Here is a 27,952-nt window from a genome sequence, read left to right as displayed (position 1 = left end):
TGCCCCTGGGTCCAGCCCTCCGAGGCCTCCCTTCCCTCCCAACCCAGCTCCTAACCCCCGTCACAGCTCCTGAATCCCAGAGAGAGGCCACCAAGGAGACAATGAGGCAAGCCCAACCTCCCACACTGCTGGCTGACCCCACCAGGCAGGGCCCCCCAGCACACCACTCAGGCCAGCAGCACAGAACCCAAAGGAGCGCCCTCGGTCCCGAGCTCAGCTCGGCCGCCTCTGGGTGACCCTGGACCAGTCCCCTGCTCTCTCTGGCTGGCCGTGAAGGATCCTTCTGGTGCAAACTTCTGTCCCAATCAATGGACAAAACCAGTCTAGCAATCGAAAACTGAGCTAGAGACTGTGCCCTTTTCTCTGGGGGCCTTTTAAACAATGGCTGGGGGCTGCACTGGGATGATTCCTGCACCCCTCCAGTCGGAGTCTGCCTGTGAGAGGTGTCACAGTCCTGTGGCAGGGACATGCCCCCCCGTCCCCCCATTATAGGAATGCTGCCAGGAGCCTGGGGCCTAGGGCCTCCAGAAACACTGACAAGTGTGTCCCAGTAAATGACTGTGGTCTGGCCACAGGCCTCCTCCAGAGCCCCCTGAGGGAAGCCTGTGGGAGCTGGAGGGTTGGTCCCCCAGAGCTAGACACGTCCCTGCAAAGAGCAGTCCCGGGGCCTTCAGGGACCTCTACCACTGGAGACCCTAAAGGCCCAACATGCTCCCTTGGCCTCCTTTCCAGAGTTCGGGCAAGGCTCCCGGGAAATCAGCAGAGAGCAGGACTCACCTCATCCAGTTGGCTTTAGTCTCATCTGACCCATCAATGGACTTGTAGCGGTTGTTCTTGTCCACAATCTGGAAGACAGAGAGAGAGTCTAGAATGGGCATCCTTGAGGGGGCTCTCGTGTCTCTGGACTCCTCTCCAGACCAGGGCCCAAGGGCACCACACAGAACCTTCCCGTGTTCTCCCACTACAATGCCCCCACTGCTGCAGGACTGACCCCTGAGCTGGGGTAGGAATCCCATCTCCCTCCTCTATCTTGATGGAATACCCAGCAACACGGCCAATAAGTGGCGTTTCCAATAGCATCATGTTGCACCAACAGTTAAATTCAGTCCTTCCTCTCTCTCTATGGTTTCTGTGGGAGACGGAGGCTGGCACTGGGTGACTAGGCATATGTGGTTTCAGAGGGCTTCTCCTCTCCCCAGTCTCCAAATGTTCAAGAGCCTCAGGGTTTGCAATGGGCCCCTTCATCTTCTATAAGATTGTCTTTATTTCATCATCACTTTCGAATCAGAGTTCAGCTGGATATGGAATTCTAGACAGATGAAGTTTATTTTCTTCCAACAAATAAAGACTGCCAAAAAGGCTGCCATAGGCGCTTAAGCAACCTACTGTTGGTCTAGTGTTGTTCTTTCATGGATAATCTGTCTATAGTAAATTTTAAGACTTCCCCTGTATTCTTGATTTTCTGCAGTTTCACTATGTGGTTTTGAAATGGAGATTTACTTTTTAAAATTCTCCTCATTACTGGTCAAGCACATTACGTGATAAGGACTTATTTCAATTCTGGGAAATTCTGAGCTATTGTGCTTTTGAGTACAGCTTCTTAGTCATTTTCTCCAGTCTCTTCCTGCAGAATTTCTATTAAACATATATGGTAGGAGCCCAATCTATTCTCCATGTCTTACAACTACCCTTTCATAATTTTCCCTCTTTATCTTTCTGGGTGATGCTCTCAGAAAATTTCTCAGAACTCTCTTCCAATTCACTCATTCTCTCTTTGACTTTGTCTGGTCCAGAGTTTATCTGTCTACTGAGGTTTCTCCTTTCTTTCTGGCCTTCCTTTTTCTTTTACTTTTGCCTTCCATTTTAAATGACTACTTTTAATGCAATGAATATTTTTCATTCCCAGGATTTTCCATTGGTTCTTTTTCATACCCATATTTTCTTATTCTGCCTCTTTTTTGTTTCATAATGTTGTGTTCCTTCTTCTTCTAACAGCTTTATTGAAGTATAATTAACATATAATATACCATTTGATACATTTTGACAAATGTATATATCACAGTCAAGATAACAAACATATCCATCACCCCTAAGAACTTCTTCATGGCCCCTGTAATCCCTCCCTTCTGCTTCTCTCCACATCTCCCTTTCCCAGTCCACAGACAACTAGTAAGCTACTTTCTGTCACCATAAATTACTTTGCAGTTTTCAAGACTTTATACAAGTAGAATCAAATGCAAGGCATGTCTGCCTTCTTTCACTCAGCATAATTATTTTGAGCTTTGTTCCTACTGATGTGTGTATCAGAGTTTGTTTCTCTGTATTGGTAAGTAGTATTCCACTGTTTGGATGTGCCACTATTTTTTTTTTTTTAATCTCCTTATGATGGACATTTGGGTTGTGTCTAGTTTTTGGCCATTACAAATAAAGCTGCTAAGAGACATCACTAACAAATCTTTGTATAGACACATAGGCTTTAATTTCTCTTGGGCAAATACTTAGTAGTGGAATTGCTGGGGCACATGGTAAGAATATGTCTAACTTTTAAGAAACTGCTAAACTGTTTTCCAAAGTGGTTGCACCATTTTACATGCCCACCAGTTGTGTGTGGGATTTCCAGTTGACTCACATCCTTGCCAATACTTGGTATGAACAGGCTTTTTCATTTTAGCCATTTTGATAGGTATGAAGCAGTATCTCATTGTGGTTTTAATTTGCATTTCTCTGATGACTAATGATATTGAATATCTTTCTGTGCACTCATTTGTCCGCTGCATTGTCTTTTCTGGTGAAGTGTCTATTCAAATCTTTTGCGCATTTTTTAAATAGTGGGGATTTTTCTTATTGCTGAGTTTTGGGAGTTTTGAAAAAATATATTATGGATACAAGTCCTTTATCAGGCATATGTCTTACAAATATTTTCTCCTAGTCTATGGCTTGTTTATTCACTCTTTTGGTGGCGTCTTCCTAAGAGCAGAGGTTTTAAATTCAAACAAACAAAAACTCACTGTCCTTTTCTTCTTAATGGATGTTATCCTTACTTTATTTCTTTGAAGATCCTAAGGCTGTGAGTATTAATTATCTATTATCTCTTTCATCCACAGTAACAGAACCCCTGGATTATAACCGAATACCTGGCTACCTGTAATAACAGAATACATTTCTTGGCTTCTCCTCTGGCTAAGTTCTGGCCAACAGAATGTAGGTGGAAGTGTCATGTGTCATCTTCCTGAAAACTTCTTTAACAGACAGCTGATGTATGCGCTTCTACTATCCTGCTGCCTGGAATGCAGATGTAATGGCTGGAGCTCTAGCTATCAACTTGGACTATGAGGCTATAATCCAAGCATTGAGATAGTGATTAGCTGGATCAAGCTTGGTTCCTGAGGACTTAATACAGGCTCAGAAGGTATTCATAGAAGAAAACTTCATTCCTGTTTTGCTCGAGTCACTGTTATTTTGAATCTCAGTGACTCACAGTCAAACCTACTCCTGATTCAGATCCCAGTTATTTTAAATTCATTTTCAGAATATGCTACTATTTTTATTTTAATTAGAGTGAATTCATTTGTCATTGTTTTTGAAGGCTGTTTTTGTAACATTAATTTTCTTCGTTAGTTCTGGAGGTTTGGTCCAGAGGCTTATCTTGAGTAGGAGTTTGTCTGCCTACCTCTTGCTTTTTCTCATTTGAAGCAGTCAACCTGGCTCCCCTCTTCACCTCACCTGGGGCACTTCTATTTCATAGTACCCTATAGGAGCTAAAACTGATGGTCAACTCTGCTTGCACTAGACTAGAGCCCTACGGGCCTTTGTTTTCAGTTCTGTGATCACTTCATGTTTCTCTCCTTCTCTCTCTCTCTCTCTCTCTCTCTCTCTTTTTCTTTTTCTCCTCTTTTTTTTGGCTGGGGCTGGAAGTGTGAACTCTCTCTCAGTCCATCTGAATTGCAAGCCCTCGGGCCCCTCCACACACATCTTCTTCACCTATACTCTTTCTCTGGACACTCACATCCATTTCCACACTCTCAATCTGTTCATTACTCACAGATTTTCATCGCAGGCCCTAGGTGTGAATATCTGATTTCCCATGTGACACGCCCCGTTGGATATCTCACTGGCTGCTCAAACTCACCTCAGGCCCCACCCTCAAGACTGTTCCTCTCATTTTCCCCATCACGGTATTTGAAACCATCATCCACTCAGGTTTCAGAAAGAAAGTCATCCGTACCAAACCCCAGTGAACTGTACACTTTAAATGAATGAACTGTACAGTATGTGAATTATATCTCCATAAAGCTGCTAAAAAATAAGGAAAGTCATCCTTCATGCCTCCCTCTTTTTTAAATTTTATTGAAGTATAGTTGATTTACAATGTTGTGTTAGTTTCTGTTGTACAGCAAAGTGATTCAGTTATACATACATATATTCTTTTTCATATTCTTTTCCATTATGGTTTATCACAGGAGACTGAATATAGTTCCCTGTAATATACAGTAGGACCTTGTTGTTTATCCATCCTATATATAATAGTTTTCATCTGCTAATCCCAAACTCCCAGTCCTTCCCTCCCCCACCTCCCCTCCCCCTTGGCAACCACAAGTGTCTCTCTCTCTCTCTCTCTCTCTCTCTCTCTCTCCCCCATATATATATGTATATATATATATATATATATATATATACATATATATATATATACATATATATATACACACATATATCTGTGAGTCTGTTTTTGTTTTGTAGATATGTTCGTTTGTGTCGTTTTTTAGATTCCACATATAAGTGATATCATATGGTATTTGTCTTTCTCTTTCTGACTTACTTTGCTTAGTATCATAATCTCCATCCATTTTGCTGCAAATAGCATTATTTCATTCTTTTTTATGGCTGAGTAATATTCCATTGTGTACAGGTACCACATCTTCTCTATCCATTCATCTGTCAATGAACATTTAGGTTGCTTCCATGTCTCGGCAATTGCAAATAGTGCTGCTATGAACGTAGGGGTCATGCCCCGCCTCTTGATCCCCACATATCTAATCCCTCAGCAAGTCCTCCAAACCAAATTTCAAAACTGCTCCTGTCTCCACTGCTTCCTGCCATCATCAGCGCATCTCCAGACAACTTACAAGAGGTCCCTACTAACCTCCCTGATGCCATTCTTAACTCTCCACTGATTCTCCTCAAAGCAGCCAGAGGAATCTATTAATGTAAATGAGATCATGTCACCCACCAGCTCAAGAAGGCATACACTGTACTTATAATAAAATTCATACTTAGGTTCACTGCCTTGAAGGTTTGTACGACGTGGTCCCTGCCTACCTCCCAACTTCTCTCAGGCCTCTCTCTCCCCCTTCACCTTTCTGCAGCCACAATGCTGTAAGAGTGAGACTTCATGCTGCCTGCCACCTCTTTTCCCCACTCTTAAAAAAAATGATATTCATGAAATATTTCAAGCATTCAGAAATTATAAAGAGTAAAGTAACTGACCACCTTGTACCCATTGGTGAGAGCCAACAAAAATGGCCACCAGCCATTTCTGTCCCAGACCTCTGTCTCCTCTTGCTTCAGGAAAATACATAGATGTTGTTGAAGACCATCTCTGCCTCCAATTCATTCTCTTTCCCACCCTCCCTCCATCCTGAAGCTGGAAGGGAACCTTCTCAATTTTACTATACAAGGATTTCTTCTAAAAACAACGTATAGAACCATTTTGCATGTTTGTACAGTTTACAGAAATGGCACCCAAGTGAATGTATTATCACTTTGGCAACTTTTTCTAAGTTTTGCACCGCTGGTCCCTTCTTATCTTTTGGGTCTCGGTTTCTGTCACTTCCTCAGAAGAAGTTTTTCTTGACCTGAGCCTCAGGTAGGGTCTCCCCTTCCACACCCTGACCTCCACATGCCTCTCTCAGTATTATCTCTATAACACTGTCCTGTTGCTTCCTTTTAGAGACCCAATTGCAGGGTTTGGCTACTTGCCAATGTAGTAATTGGCTGCCTTCTCTTTAGACCATAAGCTGGTGACGGCCAAGTGCATGGCTATCTGCTCATGACAGGGGCCTGGTCCCGGTTCCTAACACGGGGCACGGCACATGGTAAAATACTGGTTGAATGAATGAAGGATTGAATGAAGAGCCAAATTATACACTGTTAATACTTGAGTAAAAAGGAAATGAGTGGCGTGCTGGAGCTGGCTTGTACTGGCTAACGAGAGCTGACTGCGAAATTTTCCAGAATCTCGTGAACCAGTTGTGAAACACAGCCATCATTAAAAATTAAATTATATAAACTTACAATTCAATACATTCTATTTTTACAAAGGTAATATATACCCAAAGTTTCCTAATTATTTTACTATATTTTACTAGATCAGTGTTCTTGAGGGTATTGGCATCTACCGTATCCACATGGTAGGAATACTATAGAATAACTGTCATGATATATCTCTTCCCAGCTACTCATTTAATGCCTTCATGTTGGCAGCTTGAAACCAGCCATGCTGGGAGCCTTGACATCAAGAAAATTGGCACATGTATCCTGCAGCACAACCATCAGCAAGCAGCAGGTTGCTAAATATTTGCCAACACATCACTCCATATGTTTGTATGTGCATAGACAGTCTGGGAGATGCATTTCAAACTCTCACCTCTGGTTACCTCTAGAGGGGAGGGCAGAGGGAAGGAGGATGAAGCTTTTGCTCTGTTTGTCTAGCTACAAGACTATACTGTCTCCGTGGCTTAAAACTCTCAGACAAAAAAGAGAAAACATGCAGCTCAGGCTTCCCCTCCCCTGGCAATCTCCCCAGATGACATCCCAGTCTACAGGGACCTTCCCCTGGAATCTCATGGAACCCTGTACTTTATCATAATACTAATCGCCCTTCATTATCATTTTCTGATTGCTCCTTTCTCTCTGTGGGGAAAAGAGAAGCATCTGTAGGTCCCGCAGCCAGTAGCAAGAGCATCTAGTGGGTAGTGAGAGTCATGGAGCCCGGGGAATCGGCTAGAGTCTCAGCGTCACCACTAACAAGCTGAGTGGTCTTGGGCAAGTGACTTCCCTGGTCGGGCTTCAGTTTCCTCCCTGGTAAAAAGGGGTAAAAACCAACCTTGCAGCACTGCCATCATGACTGATTTGGAGGCACTCCATAAGAGGTCGCTATTAGCACTGTGATCATAATGGTGATTATTAAGGGGACCAAATGTTCGTTATGATTAATTCTGGGTGGGAGGGGTCAACAGTGGTTGTAATCAGACTTTCTGCAGCTTCAGCTGGGCTGAGAGGCCTGAGTGGGAGCTGTGAGGGACACAGGAGCTGCCTAAGGTCTCTGTTGCTGGCTTCAGATACCCCTAAGATCTCCAGGTTTGCTGAGGGATGTTTCTTGGCTTATCTTCCCTGTCAGTCAGGATTTTCTCCAATCAAGCATTCATTCATTCAGCAAATATCACCAAGGGAGCAGCTACAGTGACAGGCTCTGGGGATAAAATGGTGATCTGGGAAGACAATGCCTTTGCTCTCACAAAACTCACAGTCCAGGGGATACAGAAGAGAGGCCAGCTGTCCCGTGGTCAGCAGTGTGGTAGGGAATTCTGTGGAACACAGGAGCGCAGAGCTGGAGCCCTGTACCAGGTGGTCAGTGGAGGACTTTCTTGGAGGGCGTGGAATCTAAGCTGCAGTCTTTTTTTTTTTTTTTTTTTTTCGGTATGTGGGCCTCTCACTGTTGAGGCCTCTCCCGTTGCGGAGCACAGGCTCTGGACGCGCAGGCTCAGCGGCCATGGCTCACGGGCCCAGCCGCTCCGCGGCACGTGGGATCCTCCCAGACCGGGGCACGAACCCGTATCCCCTGCATTGGCAGGCGGACTCTCAACCACTGCACCACCAGGGAAGCCCTAAGCTGCAGTCGTGGAGAAGAAGAGGGCGAGGGGGCTCTAGGTGGAGGAAGCAGGGGCATGCAGGATCACAGAGGGTACTTAGAGCACATCACATGCTACTGATGAGCCATGCGAGTAGACAGCGGGCTGTGGGCCTCAAGTTCTGCGACTGAGATGGTCCACAAAGGCCCGGTCAGGGCCAGATGCTCGGGACCAAGCCCAAGAACACTGGTTTCCCAGCATCCTCCTTTGCCTCATCCTTCAAGGTCGATTCCTTGGCCCTTCTGAACCCAGCACTTCCTGGACCAGCCCAGACTCTGAACATTGTGATGTGAGAAGGACTTTGATAACCTGGGCCTGACCAGAGAAGGACGACCTGCATGGTAAGAGGGTCCCTTAGACTGGAGAAGAAGAGGCTAGAGAAAGCAGATCCATCATCAAATGTGGGAAGGACCACAATGTGGGGGAGGGAAGGCAAAACCAGGACCACTTAGAGGGACACAGGCCTGAACTCGGCGCGAGGAATATGTATGCAGAACGGTCCTAAGATACATGTTCTAACATGCAGAACCGTCCTGCAATGGAACAAGCAGCCTGGTGAGGTGGTGAGTTTCTTGTTACTGGGAGTATTTAAGCAGTAGCAGGATGACTCGCTATCAGGGACGTGGAAGAAAGAATTTCCCCACTGAGTGGAAGTCTGTCCTAAATGACGTATAAAATTCTAAGAATTTTATGATGCTATGTGGACAGATCCTCAAAAAATAATATAAAAAAACATAAGGTTTGGCTCCCTGGGTCAAGCATGGGTCCAAGTGGACTAGAACACTATTTCTGACCATGGTAATAATTAACAAAGACATCAATAATAAAACATCACCCACTGCCGTTGATGGAGCAATTTTACTGTGCCAAGTACTCTGATCTCATGAATTCTCACAACTCTATGAAGGTAGCTACAACTATTATCCCCATTTTACAGACTAGAAAACTGAGGTTCAGACCCAGTAGGCAACTTGCCTGAGGCCACAGAGGAAATGTGTGGGGCAGCTGGAGTTTATACTCTGCAGGTACAGCCCTTGCTCTTAAGCGCTCTGCAGAGTGATGGATGTCACCCCAGGCTCCCCTGAATGACCTCATCAGAATCAACCAGGATCGTGTCCTGGGGCCCTCTCCGGCGGACTTCCAGCTTTGCTGCTGGTTTGAGCAAATCATTATCTTTCGAATACCGATGCGAAGATCGGCATTTTAACAGGGAGGAACATTCTGCTGTGCGGCAGAACGTCTGCCACAATCGAGGATTCACTGTTGGACTCCTCTAAATGGTGCCATAACCAGGTGCTGGCAAGACTGGATTTTTAAAAACCTGATTTGCCTGCAACTTTCCAGGAACGCAATGAATCCATAAAACATTCTGATTTTCCGCTCTGCAACTCCTCTTAGAGCAAAGCGGTTACAAAAACGATTTGTGAAGCCACTGACAGTTGACAAAGCTCTTTCACATGTCTCAGATGCTCCTCCCAGAAGCCCAGGAGGCAGGCGGCATCACCTCAGTCCCCCGCCACTTCCCAGGCTGGCAAACTGAAACACAGAGAGATAAAGAGGCTGGCCTGAACTCGAACTTGAACTCTGGCCCCTGCTATGCCCAGAAACACGGAATGAAGAGCACTTAAATTGGAAGGGGGCCTCTGAGATTATTCAGGGCCTGGGTTCCTAACTTGGTGTCTATGGATGGACTTCGGCCAGGAGAATGGGGGGGGGGCAGTCCCTTAAAATGTGCACAGCATTTTATGAATATATATGACTATAACCCCCTAGGTATATGAGTATATGAGTATAACCTCCTAGGTATATGAGTATAACCCCCTAGGTATATGAGTATATGAGTATAACCCCCTAGGTATATGAGTATATGAGCATGTGAGTATAACCCCCAGGTGACTCAAGAAGGCTCAAGAACCATGATCTAACCCATCCCCACACCTCCCACACCACCATTTAACTGATAATGGAATTAGTACAGTCAGCGCTATGTATCTGCGGGTTCCACACCCACGGATTCAACCAACCAAGGATCAAAACTATTTTTAAAACTTTTTTCCAGAAGCTCCAAAAAGCAAAATTTAAATTTGCCACACACCAGAAGCTATTTACATAGCATTTACAACAATTTACATAGCATATACATTGTATTAGGTATTATAAGTATTCTAGAGATGATTTAAAATACACAGGAGGATATGTGTAGGTCATATGCAAACACTGCACCATTTTATAGAAGGGACTGGAGCATCCATGGATTTGGGTATCCATGGAGGTCCCTGGAACCAATCCCCGCCGATTCTGAGGAACAACTGTACGTACTTCCTTTCATTATTCTATTTATCAAATTTCAAAAAGGCCCTGGAGACCTGGTAAATGAGGCATGTTTACATACAATCCCAAATTCCACATCCAGCTTTTACAACTGTAATTTCACTCATCACCCCCAGCTGGTCCTGAAACCCGCGTGAAGCTAACTGGAGATAATAAAGCTGCAACGTGCTCACCACCTACTACACACCAGGCATGCAACAAGCGTGAATAATAGCAACTCATGGGGTTATGTTCCATTAGACTGTGCATCCCCGTTTGATGGATAAGAAAACTAGAGCTCAGGGAGAACGGTGACTAGCCCCAAAACACGCTTCTTTCAAGTGGGAGGAATGTGACTCCAGAGCCCTGTCACCAGTACAGACAGCTCTTCCTTTCCCAAGTCCCTCTGCTCTGCCTGGAAAAGGCTCCCAGCTTTGGAAGCAGCCACAGAAACGACCACCCTCTACCCTGAACACACTCAGCCTCACTCTCCTTGGTAACAGATCTGGCTGTTGGTGAAACTGATGAAATGAGCCCTTGGACCAGGACTTGAGGAGCAGGGTCAGGAAACTGGTCTGAATCCTGTCTCTTTATTATGCCTGACATGAGGGTCTTGGGGCAAGGATGGGGGAGACAGCCAGGAGAATGTGCCCATGTGGGAGGCAGCAAAAATGCAAATAAGAATGGGCATGCGGTCAGAGAGAAATTAGCTGGCAACAAACTTTATACATCATGCTACAGACCTGAAAGGTCTTCCTGGTTAACAAGGCAGAGGGAGGTGGTGACAGGGCGGGTGTGAAACTCACCCCGTGGGGTTATTCAGAACACAACCTGCACACCCACCATGGGCAACTCTCCCTAATAACCAGTGAAATGGACAAGACACAGAAAAAAGCAGAGAAAAAACCCAAAGGCCCACAAGGAGATATCGCTTCACACCTACTAGGATGGTTAGAATCAAAAAGGCAGGTAACAGTAAATGCTGGAAACCAGAAGAGAGAAATCAGAGGCCTCATATACTGTTGGTGGGAATGTAAAATGGTCCAGCCACTCCGGAAACAGTCTGGCAGCTCCTCAAACGATTAAACATAGAGTTACCATATGACCCAACAGTTCCATTCTGAAGCACAGACACAAGAGATGGGAAAACATATGTCTACACAGAAACCTGTACACAAGTGTTTACAGTAGCATTATTCATAAGAGCCAAAAGGTGGAAACAACCTAACTGTCCACGCAAGAATGCACAGATAAAATGTGGTATATCCACACAGTAGAATATTATTCGGCCATGAAAAGGAATGATACCTGTCACAACGCAGACGCACCTTGAAAACGTTAAGCCATGTGAAAGAAGCTGGTCACAGAAGACCACATAGTATACGACTGATTTCGTTCACATGAAAAGTCCAGAATAGGGAAATCGATAGAGACAAAGAGTAGAGTAGTGGATGCCTAGGGCTGGAAGGGAAAGACGGGAAGAGGCAGGTAACAGCTAAAGGACGGAGTTACTTCTTGAGGTGATGAAAATGTACTAAAACTGACTGTGGTGATGGCTGCACATATCTGGGAATATACTAAAGACCATTGAATTACACACTTTAAATGGGTGAATTGTATGGTACATGACTTCCATCTCAATAAAGCAGTTAAAAATATCTGCCAAATCTTCATCAGCAGCAATCAGACAAGGAAAAGGAAACAACCTTATGTCACTGGCTTGAAAAGCCTTCCCCAGAGAAAAGGGTGTGTTGGTGGCAGTGGGAAAACCAACAGATGTCACGTGGGCATCTAGACAGTCACATTCGGGGTTGGAGATTAGGAGCTCAAGCTTTGGTTCGAAGACCTGGTTCCACACTGCATGGTCTCAGACAAGTAACCTGGCCCTTTAAGCCCCAGTTTCCCAATCTGTAAAAGGGGGATAATAATACCTATCCCATAGAACCGTTGTGAGGATACAAGAATTAAGACACACAAATCCTTTAGTGCCCAACAAAAGACAGCAATTGCTGTTGCTATTATTATGATGCTTGCCCACCAACCCTAACTACCATTTGCTGAGGACCCACTGGGGTTTAAGCGGTGCTGAATTTGGCTCTGGGGGTATAAGTCAGACAAGACTTCTCCTGGAGGAATTTTCAAACACCAGGAAACCCCCAAACCCCTATTATTGAAAGCCAGAAAGTTCACTAGAGATTAGTGTTTCTCAAAGTTGGGTCTTTGGATATGTTCTCAAGATCCGAAAATTCTCTCAAAGAATGTTTAATTCAATGTTTTCATTAAAAAAAATCAATACATGGGAATCCCCATGAGGTTTCTGCCCCACAAGAGTATTGTGCTTGTGGAAACTCCCTGGTGGTCCAGCGGTTAAAACTCCACGCTTCCACTGCAGGGGGCCTGGGTTAGATCCCTGATCTGGGAACGAAGATCCCGCAAGCCCTACAGCGCAGCCAAAAAAAAAATTAAAAAAGAGTATTGTGCTTGTGACTGAGTTGGCACCCATCGTAGACTGAATCCTTGGCGCAGCTCTCACCCCTCCGTATCACCCTGGCTGTGTGACTCCGCACTAGACTCTGTCTTACAGGTGGCCCATACTTCTTCACTCCTTGACCTTGGGTTCAGCCACGTGACTTATTTGGCCAATGGGGTGTTAACACGCATGATGCAGACACGGGCTTGAAACGTGCTTGTGAGGGTGGGCTTGCCTCCGGGTTGAGAAGAGCTTCCGCAGGGAGCCTCTGCCTCTTCAGTCTGGGCCCAGAACACACACTTGGAGCAGACTTGGCCCTCAGTGAGCAGCCAAGCTCACCCTGTGGCTGGAGGCTGAGCAGCCCAGCCAAGCCCAACTAAATCAGCCCAACCGCAGGGAACCAGTGGACACACCAGAATCAATGAGGATCTGCAATCAACCAGCAGACACCCAAGCAAGGCTCAATGATTGTTGTTCTATATGCCAGGGGTCAGCAAACCAGGGCCTGCGGGCTTAATCCAGCACCCTCCAATTGTTTTGTACAGCCCACCAGCTAAGAATGGTTTGTACATTTCTAAATGGTTGAAAATAAATCAAAAGAAGACTACTGGGCTTCCCTGGTGGCGCAGTGGTTAAGAGTCCGCCTGCCGATGCAGGGGACACGGGTTTGTGCCCCAGGTCCGGGAAGATCCAACATGCTGCGGAGCGGCTGGGCCCGTGAGCCATGGCCGCTGAGCCAGCACGTCCGGAGCCTGTGCTCCGAAACGGGAGAGGCCACAACAGTGAGAGGCCCGCGTACCGCAAAAAAAAAAAAAAAAAAAGAAGACTCTTTCATCGTGAAAATTACGCGGAATTCAAATTTCAGTCTCCATAAACAAAGTCTTACTAGAACACACACACCTCCGGCTGCTCTCACACTGCAATGGCAGAATTGAGTAGTGTGACAGACACTGTAGGGGCCACAAAGCCTAAAATACCTACTATCTGGCCCCTTAACACAAAAAGTTTACAGAGCTCCATTCTATTCCACTGCTTGTTACATCGTAACAGCTGACTGTACAACACCAATTCTTACTACTTGCCATAAGCCAATGAAAAAAGAACAGATACAAAGTTTAATATGTAAATGATGCATTCTGGCAAAGACTAAGAAACATCATGGCAGTTGCATTAATGAAAGATTTCCCAGTGTTTTAAATAGAGACAAACAAAAGTGTCACATGGCACCCAAAAGCACAGGCATGCCAAATGCGGAAGAAGCTGTGTCTAAGTAGTATTCACCCTATAAACAGCACGTTAGTTTCAGTAAAACATTATCCAACATAGGACATTGATTTTGTTCATTTGAATTATGTTGGTTTGTATAGTTCTATTCATTTTATATTTTTAAGTCTGTCTCGGTTTTATAGTTGTTTAAAAGCTATAAGAAATGTATTTATCTAGTTTTTTATGTTTAAACCTTTTAAAGTAACGTTAGAATAAAATTAATGTAACACTGGGACCCCATAAAGAATAAAAGTCAGGGCTTCCCTGGTGGCGCAGTAGTTGAGAGTCCGCCTGCCGATGCAGGGGACACGGGTTTGTGCCCCGGTGTGGGAAGATCCCACACGCCGCAGAGTGGCTGGGCCCGTGAGCCATGGCCACTGAGCCTGCGCATCCGGAGCCTGTGCTCCGCAACGGGAGAGGCCACAACAGTGAGAGGCCCGCGTACCGCAAAAAAAAAAAAAAAAAAAAAAAGAATAAAAGTCAGACACCTGACCAAAGTGTACATGAAAAGATGCTCAACATCACCAGTCATCAGGGAAATGCAATTAAAACCACAATGAGATATCACTTCACACCTGTCAGAATGGCTTTCACCAAAAAGACAAGAAATAACAAGTGTTGACGAGGATGTGGAGAAAAGGGAACCCTTGAGCACTGTTTTGGGAATGTAAACTGGTGCAGCCACTATGGAAACCAGTATGGAGGCTCCTTAATTAAAAAATTAAAAATACAACTGCCATATGATCCACTAATTCCACTTCTGGGTATTTAACCGATGGAAACAACACAAAAAGATATCTACACCCCCATGTTCACTGCAGCATTATTTATAACAGCCAAAAAATGGAAACAACCTAAGTGCCCATCAACGAATATGTGGATAGATATACAAGGGAATATTTTTCATCCATAAAAAGGAAGGAAATCCTGCCATGTGCAATGGCATGGATGGGCCTTGAAGGCATTGTGCTAAGACAAATAAGTGAGATCAAGACTAATGCCATATGATCGCACGTATATGTGGAATCTAAAACAACAAACAAACAAACAAACCCTGAACTCATAGATACAGAAAACGGATGATTGCCAGAGGCAGGAGGTGGGGTGTTGTCAAAGTGCAGGAAGGTGGTCAAAATAAATTAGTCCTGGGTATGTAATGTACAGCATGGTAACTCTAGTAAAATATATACATATATTTTAAAAAGTGGCCTCAATATAACAAAAGTGAGAAACACAACTGCAGTCGAAGTGCTGAGGAGACAAGGAATGTTGAAGGTCAAGTTAGAAGCTGGCTTATAGTGAAAATTCAGAAGAGTTCAGAATAGTTTTTCATGTTTTTTTTTTTTTTTTTTGCGGTACGCGGGTCTCTCAACTGTTGTGGCCTCTCCCATTGCGGAGCACAGGCTCTGGACGTGCAGGCTCAGCGGCCATGGCTCATGGGCCCAGCCGCTCCGCAACATGTGGGATCTTCCCGGACCGGGGCACGAACCCGTGTCCCCTGCATCGGCAGGTGGACTCTCAACCACTGTGTGACCAGGGAAGCCCTCATGCTTTATTTTTGTTCCATATAATAGAGTTTGAGAATTACAGACTCAGTTCCAGGCAAAACTAATTCACTAGCATATTATATTTGGGGTTGGGGGGGGAAATCTTTGGTTTGGTTCATGATTCAGTAACCAAACTACCAGCATTTATAAAAGTTATACAAGCCAAGCCATTTAATGCTTCTGATATTAAGAGGAATCTTAGGGTTGAGGTACATGTTTTTATTCCTGGAAAAGCTGATATTGAATCAATAGTGTTTTAAGATCCATAGCATCTTAGAACATGAGAAAAGCAACTTTTTTCTAGCATCATCTTCCACTTTTCCTTCTAAGCACACCCTGTACCTCTGCTGTACCTCATTACCATTCCACACCTCAACTTACACATGTATCCCTGGGCCTTTGTATATGCTCTGCCCACTGCTTGTGATTCCGTGTTCCCTCACTTCCTGACTCTGTTGGCCACTCACTTCAACACATCCCTCAAAACCTAGTTCAGGCTTAGAAGCAAGGACACCCCAAGAGCAATGCACACACCTAGTGCCCAGAGATTTGAATTCTAAATACCATTTCTCACTAAAACAAATTAGAGCTCCTAAGAGAGATGGCTAGAACATCTTCTCTGGGACTTCCCTGGCGGTCCAGTGGTTAAGACTCTGAGCTTCCACTGCAGGAGGCATGGGTTCGATCTCTGGTCAGGGAACTAAAGATCCTGCATGCCACGTGGCATGGCAAAAAAAAAAAGAACTTCTTTGCACAGAAAGTAAGGAAGTACTAAAAGAAGGAAAAGAAGCCAGTCTGAACGGGCTCCTGTTAGCCAAATCTAGGGCAATTTAAAGCTCAACATGAATAATGACGGGAATGGACTAGAACACACTGAAGAAAAAAAAAGAATCCTTGAGTCCATACTGATACTAAAAATAACTTTAAGGAATGGGGTGGGGGAGAAAGTTGAGCACTTTTTTTCCTAACAGAAGAATGTCAAGTCATAAGTGTAGAAGGAATGGTTAAAAATCATTTTGAACCATGAAAAATAATTGACAGGCAAGAATCATCAATAGTTGCTAAAAGCACTGGGTTAAAGAGAAGACAAACGGACATCATGTGTTCCTGCTATCTGCAGTGCGAAAGACAAAACATCAGCTGTGCCAAAAAAATCTATAATCTGAATCTATCATGAGGAAACAATCAGACAAATCTAAACTGTGGAACGTTCTGCAAACAACTGTCCTGAACTCTTCCAAAGCAGCGATATCGTGAAAGAGAAAACACAATGCAGGGAAACTGTTCTAGAATAAAGGAGACTAATGAGACATGACAAGTAAATGCAATGTGTGATGCTTGAGTGGGTCCTGAATGGAGGGGAAACTACCAAGGCCGTTACGCAAGGCAATTGGGAAAATCTGAATATGGATTGTAGTTGAAACAGTACTGTATCCATGGTTAAACTTCCTGAATATAATAATTATATTGTGATTATATAGGACAGGGGTCAGCAAACTACTGCCGGCAGGTCAAATCCAGCTCCTCATCTATTTTTATACAGCCTGTGAGCTAAGTGTGATTTTGCTTGTTGTTTTTTTAATAATTGAAAAAAGTTTTTTCGTATAATTTCATTTGTTTGATTTTCACAACTTGTGAAACTCAAATTTCATTTGAACTTATATGAAATTCACATGTCAGTGCTTACAAATAAAGTTTTATTGGAACCCAGCAACGCTCATTCATTCATGTGCTGTCTACGGCTGCTTTCATGGTACAAAGGCAGAGCTGGGTAGTGGTGACAGACACTGCATGGCCCACGACGCCTGATGTCTGGAACTACGTCTCAAACAGTTCAGAAAAACTGAACGAAAAAGAATGTGCGTGTGCGTGTGCGTGTGCGTGCGCGCGCGCGTGTGCACATGCCTGTAGGTAGATATATGGAGAGAGACTGAAGCACTTGTTATAAAATGTTAGCAGCGGGCGAATCTAGATGCAGGGTGTGTGGCTATTGATCATACTATTCTTATACTTCTGTAGAGTTTGAAATTTTCAGAATAAAGAGTTAATAGAAATTAACAAATAAGCATGAAACGCACTTGCTCAGACTCTCACACACACACACAGAAGCCCAACCTGTTTCAAATGGGCCTCTTCTTTCCTTCCTGGACCAGTCCGTTGTTCTTCCCTCCTCTGAGCCCCACCCCACCTCTTGCGCCCGCTGACATCTTGCACTGTTGCAGCTGTCTGCTCACACTTCATCTATCCCAGCTACTCGGGATTTCTCAGACTCTGTTCTGGAAGGCGTCATGAGCTTTTGCACATCCAATTTCAAGTTTTAAAATAAATCTCCATTTTTACGATGGAAGCTGAAATGGAAAACACTGAAACCCCATTTCATGTCTGCTTCTCCCCAGAACAGTAGGAGTCTGGCAGGCAGAGAGGCTGGCTGACGGCAGGGGAGCAATCCCACCACAGTGTCCTCTTTATAAGGAGGCCTGGGAAATCTCCCATCCAGCCTCTACCCAGAAAAGGAGACCTCCTCGGGAGCTACCTGGGACTTCTCGAGTTATGGCCAGAAAGCACCGGTAGCCAAGCAGGCCTGCCTTTCCCCAGTGGCTGCCGGATTTGGACCTTCTATAGCTAAAAGTGCACACACAGGTCATTATGGTATGCATTTTTAGCCTCACTCCTGGCTCCACTTAGGGTCTCCACCCTTGTTTTTCTTTCTTCTCTCTCTCTCAGCTTTAATATGCTATCATGTTGTATTTGATATATGCTGCTAGGCTGCCCTAAATCCCTTCTGGAACCAGACTGGGTCTCAGTGTAAAACTGAAACAGAAACCCTGTGCTGGCCTCCTCTTTCTCTGCCTCTTTACCAAACCATATGGCTGCCTGGCACTCCCCAAGCATCTCATGCCTGAAGCATCGTCTCTGGCCTGCAGTGCCTGAGGGCAGCCTGGCAACCTTGGCAATGACTTACGGAGTCTATGATTTCCAGTGAGATGAGTAAGCAGAGGAAGGGGAATTTCTTTTCCAAACAGTCAGAAGTGAGAGCAAAACCCCTTCCAAGGAGGCCAGGCCGTGAAGGAGAGATGCAAAGTGGAAATGGCCATTTGGTTCTTCTAAACCCGGGCCCTGTCCCTGCAGCACACTGCACGCAGTGGGACCAGCTTTCCTCCAGGTTGAGGGGAGATGGAGAGGGACCTTGTACTGGGCAGGAAGAATGAGTGGAACAGAGTCAACCAAGGCCAGGAGGTAGGCATAGGCCTGACAAGTAAGGGAGGTGGAGAGGACCAGGAGGGCGAATGAGAAGGTGGGTTCTGGAGGCACACTGCCCAGGTTTGAACTCCAGCTCAGATACTCACTAGCCGTTTAGCTTTGTGCAGAATGACTCGTCCTCTCCAGGCCTCAGTTTCCTCCGCTGTGCACCGGATAGAACAATACCTGCTTCACAGGGGCATCGCTAGGATCAAATGAGATCATCCTGTGAAGTGCTGAGTACAGACCCAGACACGTAGTAGGCACTCAATAAGCATTAACGGCTATGCTTATCCTTATAGCACCACCATCGTTTCTGCTGGAGAAGACTCTACATACTGAGTTATGGAAGGAAATGTGTTGTGTTGGAAAGAGGCCAGAGCTTTGGAAGGCAGGCAGAAGGTCAAGAACAGACAAGTATAGCTTTGGGACAGGATTTGACAGATGAATGCAGTTTATTTAGGATGTGGAGTTTCCGGATCCTGGTCCAAAGTCAGGGCCGTGGTTCAGCCCACCTTTCCTCCCCTCGCACCATTCAGCCAACCCATCGTCTGAGCAGGCAGAGCTGTTCCTCATTCCTGCTTTGCCCCAGCTGAGGCCCCAACTGAGGACAGACACACAGACACACACACACACAGGCTTCAACGCCTCTCACTTCTCTGCATCACAAAGGTCAAAGCCTCCACGTGGTCCTGCGATCTCCAGCCATACTGTCCCTGCACCCATGCCCATGCCGCAGCTCAGAGGCCCATGGAAGGAACCTCCAAGGAAGCAACATTGTTGCCTCTGGCCCTGCCCTTGAACGACAGGCCACGACCAGATGGAGCTGGTCTATGACCACACTGCAAACTCCAGAGCTTCCTATTATCCCTTTTCTCCGGACCCAGACCCATGCCAGGCCACGAACCTGGGGAAGCTATCTGCTTTAGAGACTCCAACCTTTCCCAGCTGGGCTGTCCCACAGGGTAGACTCTGATGGGAAAGAAGGGGACCCTACTAGCCCTTCCCTGGCCATGACACTAGATTTTCTCCCCTGAGATTTTCCCGCAGGCTGAGAAGGCATCAGCCTCCTCTGCTAAACTCCTACCCATCCTTCAAAACCCATCCCCAATTTGCCCAGCCAAAACCAACTCCCGTTCTGCCTACCCCTACAGCCTACTGTAGCACCACAATCACCAGACAAACTCTGGGTCGGGAATAGGCCTCCTGCCTTCCCATCTACCTCAGTCCCCGCTCCCTGTGGCTGAACCAAAGGCTCTATAAAAACAGAGAGCAAACTTCATGTATTTGTGTTACCTCCAGAACTTCCTGCGCAGTGCCCAGTGCATGGGAGTTGCTCTGTGTCTGTGAGGATAGATTGAATTTGGACACATAACCACATTCACTGCTCCCCCTCCTTAGGCATGTCTCCCCACGATGGAACTCCTTAAAGCCCCAGGCATCACGGAGGGATGCTGTCTTTGAAGGAACCCAAGGTCTGCCAGGTACTAGCTACGGGAGTTGGGGCTGCTTGCTGGACCTCTTCAGTCCCGGGTTCCCTTATCTGAATGAGATGGGCAGCCACCTCCACCTGTGGGACTGTTTTGAGGGAGAATGTGGTATACACCTGGCATATAATAATTGCTCAATGAGTAGCCAGACTTTGAAAACAAGCCAATCACCCTTTCTGGCTCCCCCTCCTCACCTCCCACTCACATCTCAATCCACAGCAATGTGGCTTCCACCCGTGAAACTGCCCCTGCCAAGGACACCAAAACCTGTGTGCCAATGGGTTCTCGATCCTCAAGCTTCTCGCCCTCTGCAGCACTGACCCCACTGCTCAACCCTTCCCAGGGCTTCAGCTGCATATATTTATATGCTTGGTTTTCCCTCCATACCCAGGCATCTGCCCTCGGCTGCAGACCCACACACACCGACGTGCCTCGGGACAGCGCCACCCGGGCATCTCGAGGGCACCTCCATCTCTACCCATCCCAACCTGAACTCGCCTTCTCCTCAGTCTCAGGCTACCTCTCTGCACATTTTAGCAGATGTCCCCCCAAACACATAAGCCCACTGGATTAGTGTCCTACTACTGCTATAACAAATGGCCACAAACACGGTGGCTTAAAACAACACAAATTTATTGTCTTCCTTTTCTGGAAGTAAGGAATCCTAAAATCAAGGTGTTGGCAGGGCTGAGTTTTTTTCAGGTGGCTTGAGGGAAGAATCTGTTTCCTGGCCTTTTGTAGACTCTGCATGCCTTGCCTCCTGGCTCCTTCTCTATCTTCAAGGCCCACAGCATAGGGTCTTCCAATCTTTTCTTTCTGACTCTAACTCTCCTGCCTCCCTCTTAAAAAGATGCTTGTAACGGCAGTGGGCCCACCCCGATAAGCCAAGATAATTTCTCCATCTCAAGGTCCTTAACTTAATCACATGTGCAAAGTTCCTTTTACCATATAACACATTCATTCACAAGTTCCAGGCATCTGGACATGGCCATCTTTGGAGAGCCATTGTTTGGCCTACTATAGTTACCTCCCTTCACCTGCTCCAAATCTCTAGGATATCCCTCCAGGGACAGAAAAAATGTTGGCCCACCTCCTTTCTACAGCCAGTGTCTCCATGTGAACCTTCTTAGGTAATATAAAAGCTTACCCATCACACTTTATCTCTACTGTGTATTAAATCATTTCTTCAGCAGGACTCCCTCCATTGGGTTTTTTAAGGAAGTTAATGTCTCATTAACAAACTCCCTTGACCCCAGTCTTCCCTCAGCCATCACCCTTCCTGTCTCTCTCCTCCACTTCTTTCTTTTTTTTTTTTTTTTTTTTTTTGCGGTACGCGGGCCTCTCACCGTTGTGGCCTCTCCCGTTGTGGAGCACAGGCTCCGGACGCGCAGGCTCAGCGGCCATGGCTCACGGGCCCAGCCGCTCCGTGGCATGTGGGATCTTCCCGGACCGGGGCACGAACCCGTATCCCCTGCATCGGCAGGCGGACTCTCAACCACTGCGCCACCAGGGAAGCCCTCCTCCACTTATTTCTAATCAAACTTCTGAGAAGTGACTATACCAGTCACCTCCATTCTAATGAGCTTCCCATCTCATTACTCTTCTGCAGGATTTCTCAGCCCTGGTACTGTTGACGACTGAGGCCAGATCATTCTTTGTTGTAGGAGGCTGCCCTATGTATTATAAAAGGTTTAGCAGCATCCCTGGCCTCTTACTTCTAGATGCCAGTAGCATAGCTCCATCTTAAGTTGTGATGGCAAAAAAAAAAAAAAAAAAAAAAAATCCAGACATTTCCAACTACCCCAGAAAGGGGGCGGGGGGTATAAATTGCCCCAGGTTGACAACCACTGGCTTATAGTAACAGCTCTTGCTAAAGTCACCAATGACTTCCCTGGCACTAAATCCAGAAAACGCTTTCGAACTCTTCTCTTGCTTGGCTTCTCAGCAGAGTTGGACATTGTTGGACATTCTGGCCTTCCCACCTCAGGCCACTCTTTCTCTCTCTCCCCTGCAGGATCGAGCTCCCCTTCTGGACTGCTCACCGTTGAAGTTCCTCAAAGCTTAGTCCTTAGGCTGCTCCACCTCTCGCTCAGCCCGTTCTCCCTGGGGGCTGCCCTCCAGCCCTCTGGCCCCACTGATCACCTATGCACAGGTGACTCATGAAGTAGCGTCTCCAGTCGTCCTTTCCAAGCTCTGAACCCATATATATAAAGCTGCCTAGTTGATATCACTACTTGGATATCTTGGCATCACTCAACAAGATATCCAAGGCATCACTCCAAACTCAACAAGCCCAAAACCAAAATCAGGATCTTCCCCTCAACCCAGTCCCCTTCTGGCGTTCCCCATTTCTCACGGAAATTCACCATTCCTCACCTGTAGGGAGAGGAACGCTGCAGGAGTTGTTCATGACACTTCCCTCTCCCTTACTTGGGCCAATAGGTCTCTTCCCAAGTCAAATCTCTTTCATCTCTGAAATAGTTCACAAACCAGTTCACTTGTCTCCATGTCTCTACCCCACCCTAGCTCAACCCTCCACCGTCACCGACTTCAAGAACGAACACAGTCCTCTGACTGGGGTGCAGACGTCCATTCTTGACCAATGGCTCTACCCCAGCAGTTCTCCAGCCTGCAGCCAAGGTCACCCTTTCAAAACATAAATGAAAGCGTTTCACTGTTCTTAAAATGGAGAACGGAAGTCCCAGTTTGGCCCACTGGACCCTACATGACCGAGCCGCTGTCTCTTCCAGGCCCATGTTTGCTGCACTCCAGGCACACTGACCTCCCAGTTGCTCAAACGTACCGTGCTCTCTTCTGCCACAGGACCTTTGCTCATGGTGTTCCATCCGTCTTCATGCCCCTCACCAATCATCACCTGGTGGGAATTCTCTTCCTTCAATCACAGCTCAACTATTAGGAAGCCTTCCCCGACTTCTGGCCCCATCAAATCCCTTGGTTGATCACATTTCTCCTAGCCCCACTGTCTCTCCATTACCTTTCAGAGCCATAATGTTACATTTATTATTTTTTTTATTATTATTATTTTTTTTGCGTTACGCGGGCCTCTCACTGTTGTGGCCTCTCCCATTGCGGAGCGACATGCAGGCTCAGCGGCCATGGCTCACGGGCCCAGCCGCTCCACGGCATGTGGGATCTTCCCGGACTGGGGCACGAACCCGCGTCCCCCGCATCGGCAGGTGGACTCTCAACCACTGCGCCACCAGGGAAGCCCCAATGTTACATTTATTGATGCTTATCTTATTCTTTAATTTCTTCCATCTTCCCCACAGTAAATTCTACGAGGGCAGGACTGATGTCTGATCTGGTCCACCATTGCGTCCCCAGAGCCAGCCCAGTGCTTGGCACAAAGCAGACCTTCAAGAGGTGTTTATTTAATGATAAATGACTCATCTTCCTACCCCCAGCCTGCCTCTCTCTACTGTTCCATGTCCCCCATCTGTGTTCAAGCTTGGGGCCTGAAAGTCATCACTGATAATCCTTCCTTTTCGAATCTGAAAATCCCTCTTCCTCACCTTCACATCCTGTCTATCAACGAAGCTTGGGGATTCTCCCCCCTAAATCTCTCTCAAACGTGCTCACCTCTAGCCCTTGAGTTTAAGCCACCATCTTTCCAGATGTGAACTCCCACCCCAGCCTTTTACCTAGAATCCCAATTCTCCATTCTGCAACTTACCATGTCACACCTCTGCTTGAAACGTTCCGATGGCTTCCCCTGACCCACAGGATGAAGGATGCACTTGTCATGGCCTATGAAACACAGCATGATCTGGCTCCCATCTCCCTCTCCTGCCAAGTCTCGCCGCTCTGCCTCTCAGGCTCACTGCCGCTGCCCCACCAGACTTCGTAGGTTCCTCTCTCAGCTGTTCTGCCTACATGGAGCGTTTTTCCATCCCCCTTCTACTAACTGCTACTCATTCTTCAAGTCTCAGACCAGAGGAGATCTTGCCCAAACCCAAGTAGGCCCAGAACAACAATAATAGCTGACAGCCACTGTGTGCTTACTAAAGGCAAGCAGGATTCTAAGAACTTTGCAGCATTAACTCATTTCATCTTCACCATCAGCTATGATTACTGGCACAGAGAGGTTCAATGACTCATCCAAGGTCACATTAGATAGTAATTAGCAAACCTGGCTGACATGATGAACTCAGGCTCCAGGCCCCAAATCTCAGAGCTCTGTGAACGCTGCCATCTCCCTGTGTACCCAGAGCGTCCTGTATTCCCCCTTCAGTAGCAATTGTCACATGTGCATGTATTTGTTCACTGCCTGTGCTCCCCACCAGACTGTCCACTCTCAGAGGGCAGGGACCGTGCCCGTCTTGTTGGAAGCTTTACCTCTAGCATTGGATATTACTGCTTTTTTAGCTGAACGTCATGCTATGCATCCCCACAGTCCCAGCTCCAGGTCACCCACTCCAGAGGAGGGCTTGGGTAAACCCTTCATAAATGTCATAGAATGGCCCGCCAGACACACGCATGAGGATTCATGGAGAAACTGCCCCACCACTGACTACTGCCAGATGGGGCTCCTCCCCATGGCCCTCGGCCACCAAGGGTCACAGGGGCAAGGGGACAGCAAGATCCATCATCCACGTGTCCAGGAGTGATGGCAGAAAAGCTCTGGGCCAGCGTATGGCTCCCCCTGCTGGTTTCCTTCCATGTTCGTGGCACCCTTTTCCGAGGCACAGCCCAGGAGACACTCACCAGCCACGAGAAGAAGCCAGCTGATTTGTCCTGGGTGGAGATCTGCCCCTCATAGGGGCCGAAGATGTGGCCCTTGGGGATGACCTCATTTATGCAACGCACGTCATTCTCCCCACTGGCTTCCTTGACCACCTCCATGCCCTGGGGGATGGTGAGGGCCGCCCGATCTGGGATGCCCACAGGCACCGGCGTGTCGGACACAAACACCGGGGGACCGTGGTTCGGGCACTCATCCACAAAGTACTCCTGGCAGGACTCGCAGACTGGAGGGATGGAAAGAGGAAAGAGAGCCTCAGTTGGGAGGTAGGACCCCCATGGAGGTGGCTGAGGGGCTGATGGGAGGCCCACCCTGAGGACAGTGTAAGCCAGTGGAAAGTACACAGCATGGGACTCGGGAGTCCCAGCCCTGGCTCCACCCCAGCCAGTCAGAGGCCCCTGAGTCTTCAGTAGTGATAACTCACTCCCCTCCCTGGGGACTCAAAGGACACACCCACCAATGCCAAGGAAGCCAGTTTGAAAAAATAGAAGAAAGATCATGACTGGAGTCAAATAGGTCTGGGTTTGAATTGCAGCTGTGCATCTGTGAGCTGTGGGACCTGACGCAGGTGGTATTTAACCCTCACCAAGTCTCAGTGTCCTCCCCTGGAAAATGGGACCAAATAATGAACACCTCAGTGGCTAATGGTGAGGATTAACTGAGGCCTGGACCTGTGTCTGGTACATAATAGGTGAGTGTCTATCTTCAGTATTCTCACTGCAAATTCCCTAAGCAGAGATGGGATGGGGGGTGGGGGTGGGGGTGAAGGGCACGCGGAGTGGCCAAGAGTAGCCCCAAGCTCCACTTACACCAGAAGTCCACTTGCTGGAAGCTTTTGGGCATGATGAGGTCACGCTTCCCCTTCAGTTTCCTGGGCTCCACTTCCATGGCAGAGGGGTCTGGTCTCCTAGAGCTGGCCAGGACAGGGGCCAGTAGAGAAAGCACAAAGCGATCAGAGTGAGAGGCTGGTGGGCAGGGAAACCGAGGACGTGGCCGGATGTGAGTCAGGTGGAGGAACCCCAGCCCACCTGCTTGTTCAGTGCAGTGGGTAGTGGAAAGGTAGGAGTCCTGAGACCTGGGTTCAGGCTTTCTTGGGCCACTGCTTGGGTTTTTCTAGAGCCTGTGCTCACCCCTGGTCCTAGGAGTTGCCCACAGCAGAATATGGAAGATGAGTAAAGCATGGGATGTCTTCCCAGGGTCTCCCATCAACCCAGCCCAGCAATGCCCCCCCCCCTTCTCCCTCGCCTGTCCCCACATTGGGGCCTCACCAGGGTTGGCCATACTCCTGGTCGCGGAGCGGTGAGCAGACCTCTGTCTTCACCACCGTCACCATCTCCCCCACGGCTGCCTTGGTCTGCACCAAGCACTCCTTCATGTTCTCAGTCATTCTGTCCTGGGGACGCGAAGGCGGGACCACCACAGGAAGAGGATCAAAGAGACAGGGGAAGAGGGGTGAGTGGCAGAGAGGGCAAGCGGGGGTCTCCTGGAGTCTGGTTACCCTCCCTGCCATCCCCAGAGGAAGCGCTTAAGAACACAGACAACAAAAACAGCTGTAGCCCGGCCAAGAGGAAATGCCATTTCTATCCCGGGCTGGTCCTGGGGACGACTGGAGCCACCAGCCCCATGGGGTCAGGGGCCGGGAGTAGCTCAGGCCAGGAGGCAGGGCTGGGAAGCACAGCCTATACCCCAAGACCAAAGAGCAAAGGGTATGAGGGACCCACAGGAGCCTCTGCACAAAACTCTGCAATGGGGAGCAGGGGAGGGATTGACTCAAGTCCAGCTGGGGCCAAAGGGGGCAGGCAGATGAAATGGGCCTTGAGCGCCTGGCTGCACAGCCCCTCACCCAGGGGCTGCCAGGGAATGCAGCCAGGCTCGCTTTGCCAGCTCAGAGCAGGTACAGGCGGGGCCTGGGGGTCCCCGTGTGGGCCGGCCCTGACTCCAAGCCCCACCCAGCTCTCTCTAGGGGAGTCTCCCTAGCCCGCAGCTTACCGCCCTCCTCCACCACCGCGCTGGGCTTCAGCCCCTCCCTTGGCACCCCAGGGTCCTCATGCCAAGCCCGGGGACACTCTTCGGGCCAGAACAGCGCTCAGCTCGGGCTGGGAGCTCGCTTGGCCCCCGGACTGGGCGAGCAGCGTGTGTGACTCACTACCCGGGGCCCCGCTGGCCACACCCCTGCTCCTCGGCTAATCAGCCCCCTGCTCCCCACCGGGGCCCCAAAGCCGCCGGCAGCGGGGAGGGGTGTGGGGAAACGTGACGGCCTGCCCCCTTCTCCGAGCCGGCGGGGACTGGGGGCGCGCGGAGGGGGGCGGGGGAGGCCCGGGCCGGGCCTAGAAGCCCCGCCCCAGCCCCCCCGAACCCCCCCGGGACCCCCCCCCCCCCGGCTCCTGAAGCCCGCGGGTTATCCCGGCTGTGTGTCCGGCTGGGAAAGTGTGAGATCCCGAGATCCGGCCGGCACTGCGCACCGGCTGGGAGCAGGGGCGGCGCGGGCTCGCTCTCTCCCTCTCTCCCTCTCACCAACCTTCCCGGCGGGGCGCTCCCTGCCCAGCCCGGCCCTGCCCAGCCCAGCGCCCGCCCCCCAACCGCCAGGCCCGGCATTCCTTGCGGGGGCATGTGGCTTCTTGCCGGCCCCGGGGGCACGCAGTTGGCTGGCGGCCGGGAGGGGGGCGCGCGGGGAGCGGGAGGAAGCGGGCGCCCGGGAGGGGCGGCGGGAGGGGGCCCCGCCTGGGAGGAATTCCAGCCCCTCCCGCGGGTCTCGGCCCCCACGCGGGCCGGGGGGCGCCTCGCGGGCGTCTGGTGAGAATGATAGCGCCGGGGAGGCTGGGCCCCGCGGCCCACCGCGCGCCCTCCCAGCCTCCGCAGCCCACTCGGCACGGCGGCAGCGCGGCCTGCGGCGCGGCCAGAGCGCCAGCGACACCCAAGTCGCTGGCCACGCACCGCAAGCCCGCCCCTTGCCCACC

General features: G+C 48.4%; 1 protein-coding gene across 3 annotated transcripts in view; it reads right to left on the bottom strand.

Annotated features, from left to right (window-relative positions):
- PRDM11 (PR/SET domain 11) overlaps positions 1-27,581 on the bottom strand; it is a 49,773-nt gene extending 22,192 nt beyond the window's left edge. For 2 of the 3 annotated variants that reach the window (XM_081240988.1, XM_081240989.1), the window contains exons 1-5: positions 26,985-27,581; positions 26,264-26,388; positions 25,805-25,908; positions 24,959-25,221; positions 778-845 (exon numbers count right to left, since the gene is read on the bottom strand). In XM_081240988.1, coding sequence (XP_081097114.1) covers positions 778-845; positions 24,959-25,221; positions 25,805-25,908; positions 26,264-26,382 — 554 coding nt within the window. In that variant the 5' untranslated portion in view covers positions 26,383-26,388; positions 26,985-27,581. The remainder of the gene's footprint in view (positions 1-777; positions 846-24,958; positions 25,222-25,804; positions 25,909-26,263; positions 26,389-26,984) is intronic. The other variant, XM_081240990.1, reaches the window with a different exon arrangement.
- Between the last annotated feature and the right edge of the window lie 371 nt (positions 27,582-27,952).

Source organism: Mesoplodon bidens (genome assembly GCF_964165515.1).
Source record: "Mesoplodon bidens genome assembly, chromosome: 7".
Classification (NCBI taxonomy): domain Eukaryota; kingdom Metazoa; phylum Chordata; class Mammalia; order Artiodactyla; family Ziphiidae; genus Mesoplodon; species Mesoplodon bidens.
The sequence above is the reverse complement of the archived record's forward strand: the minus strand, read 5'-3'. Positions and strand labels throughout refer to the sequence as shown.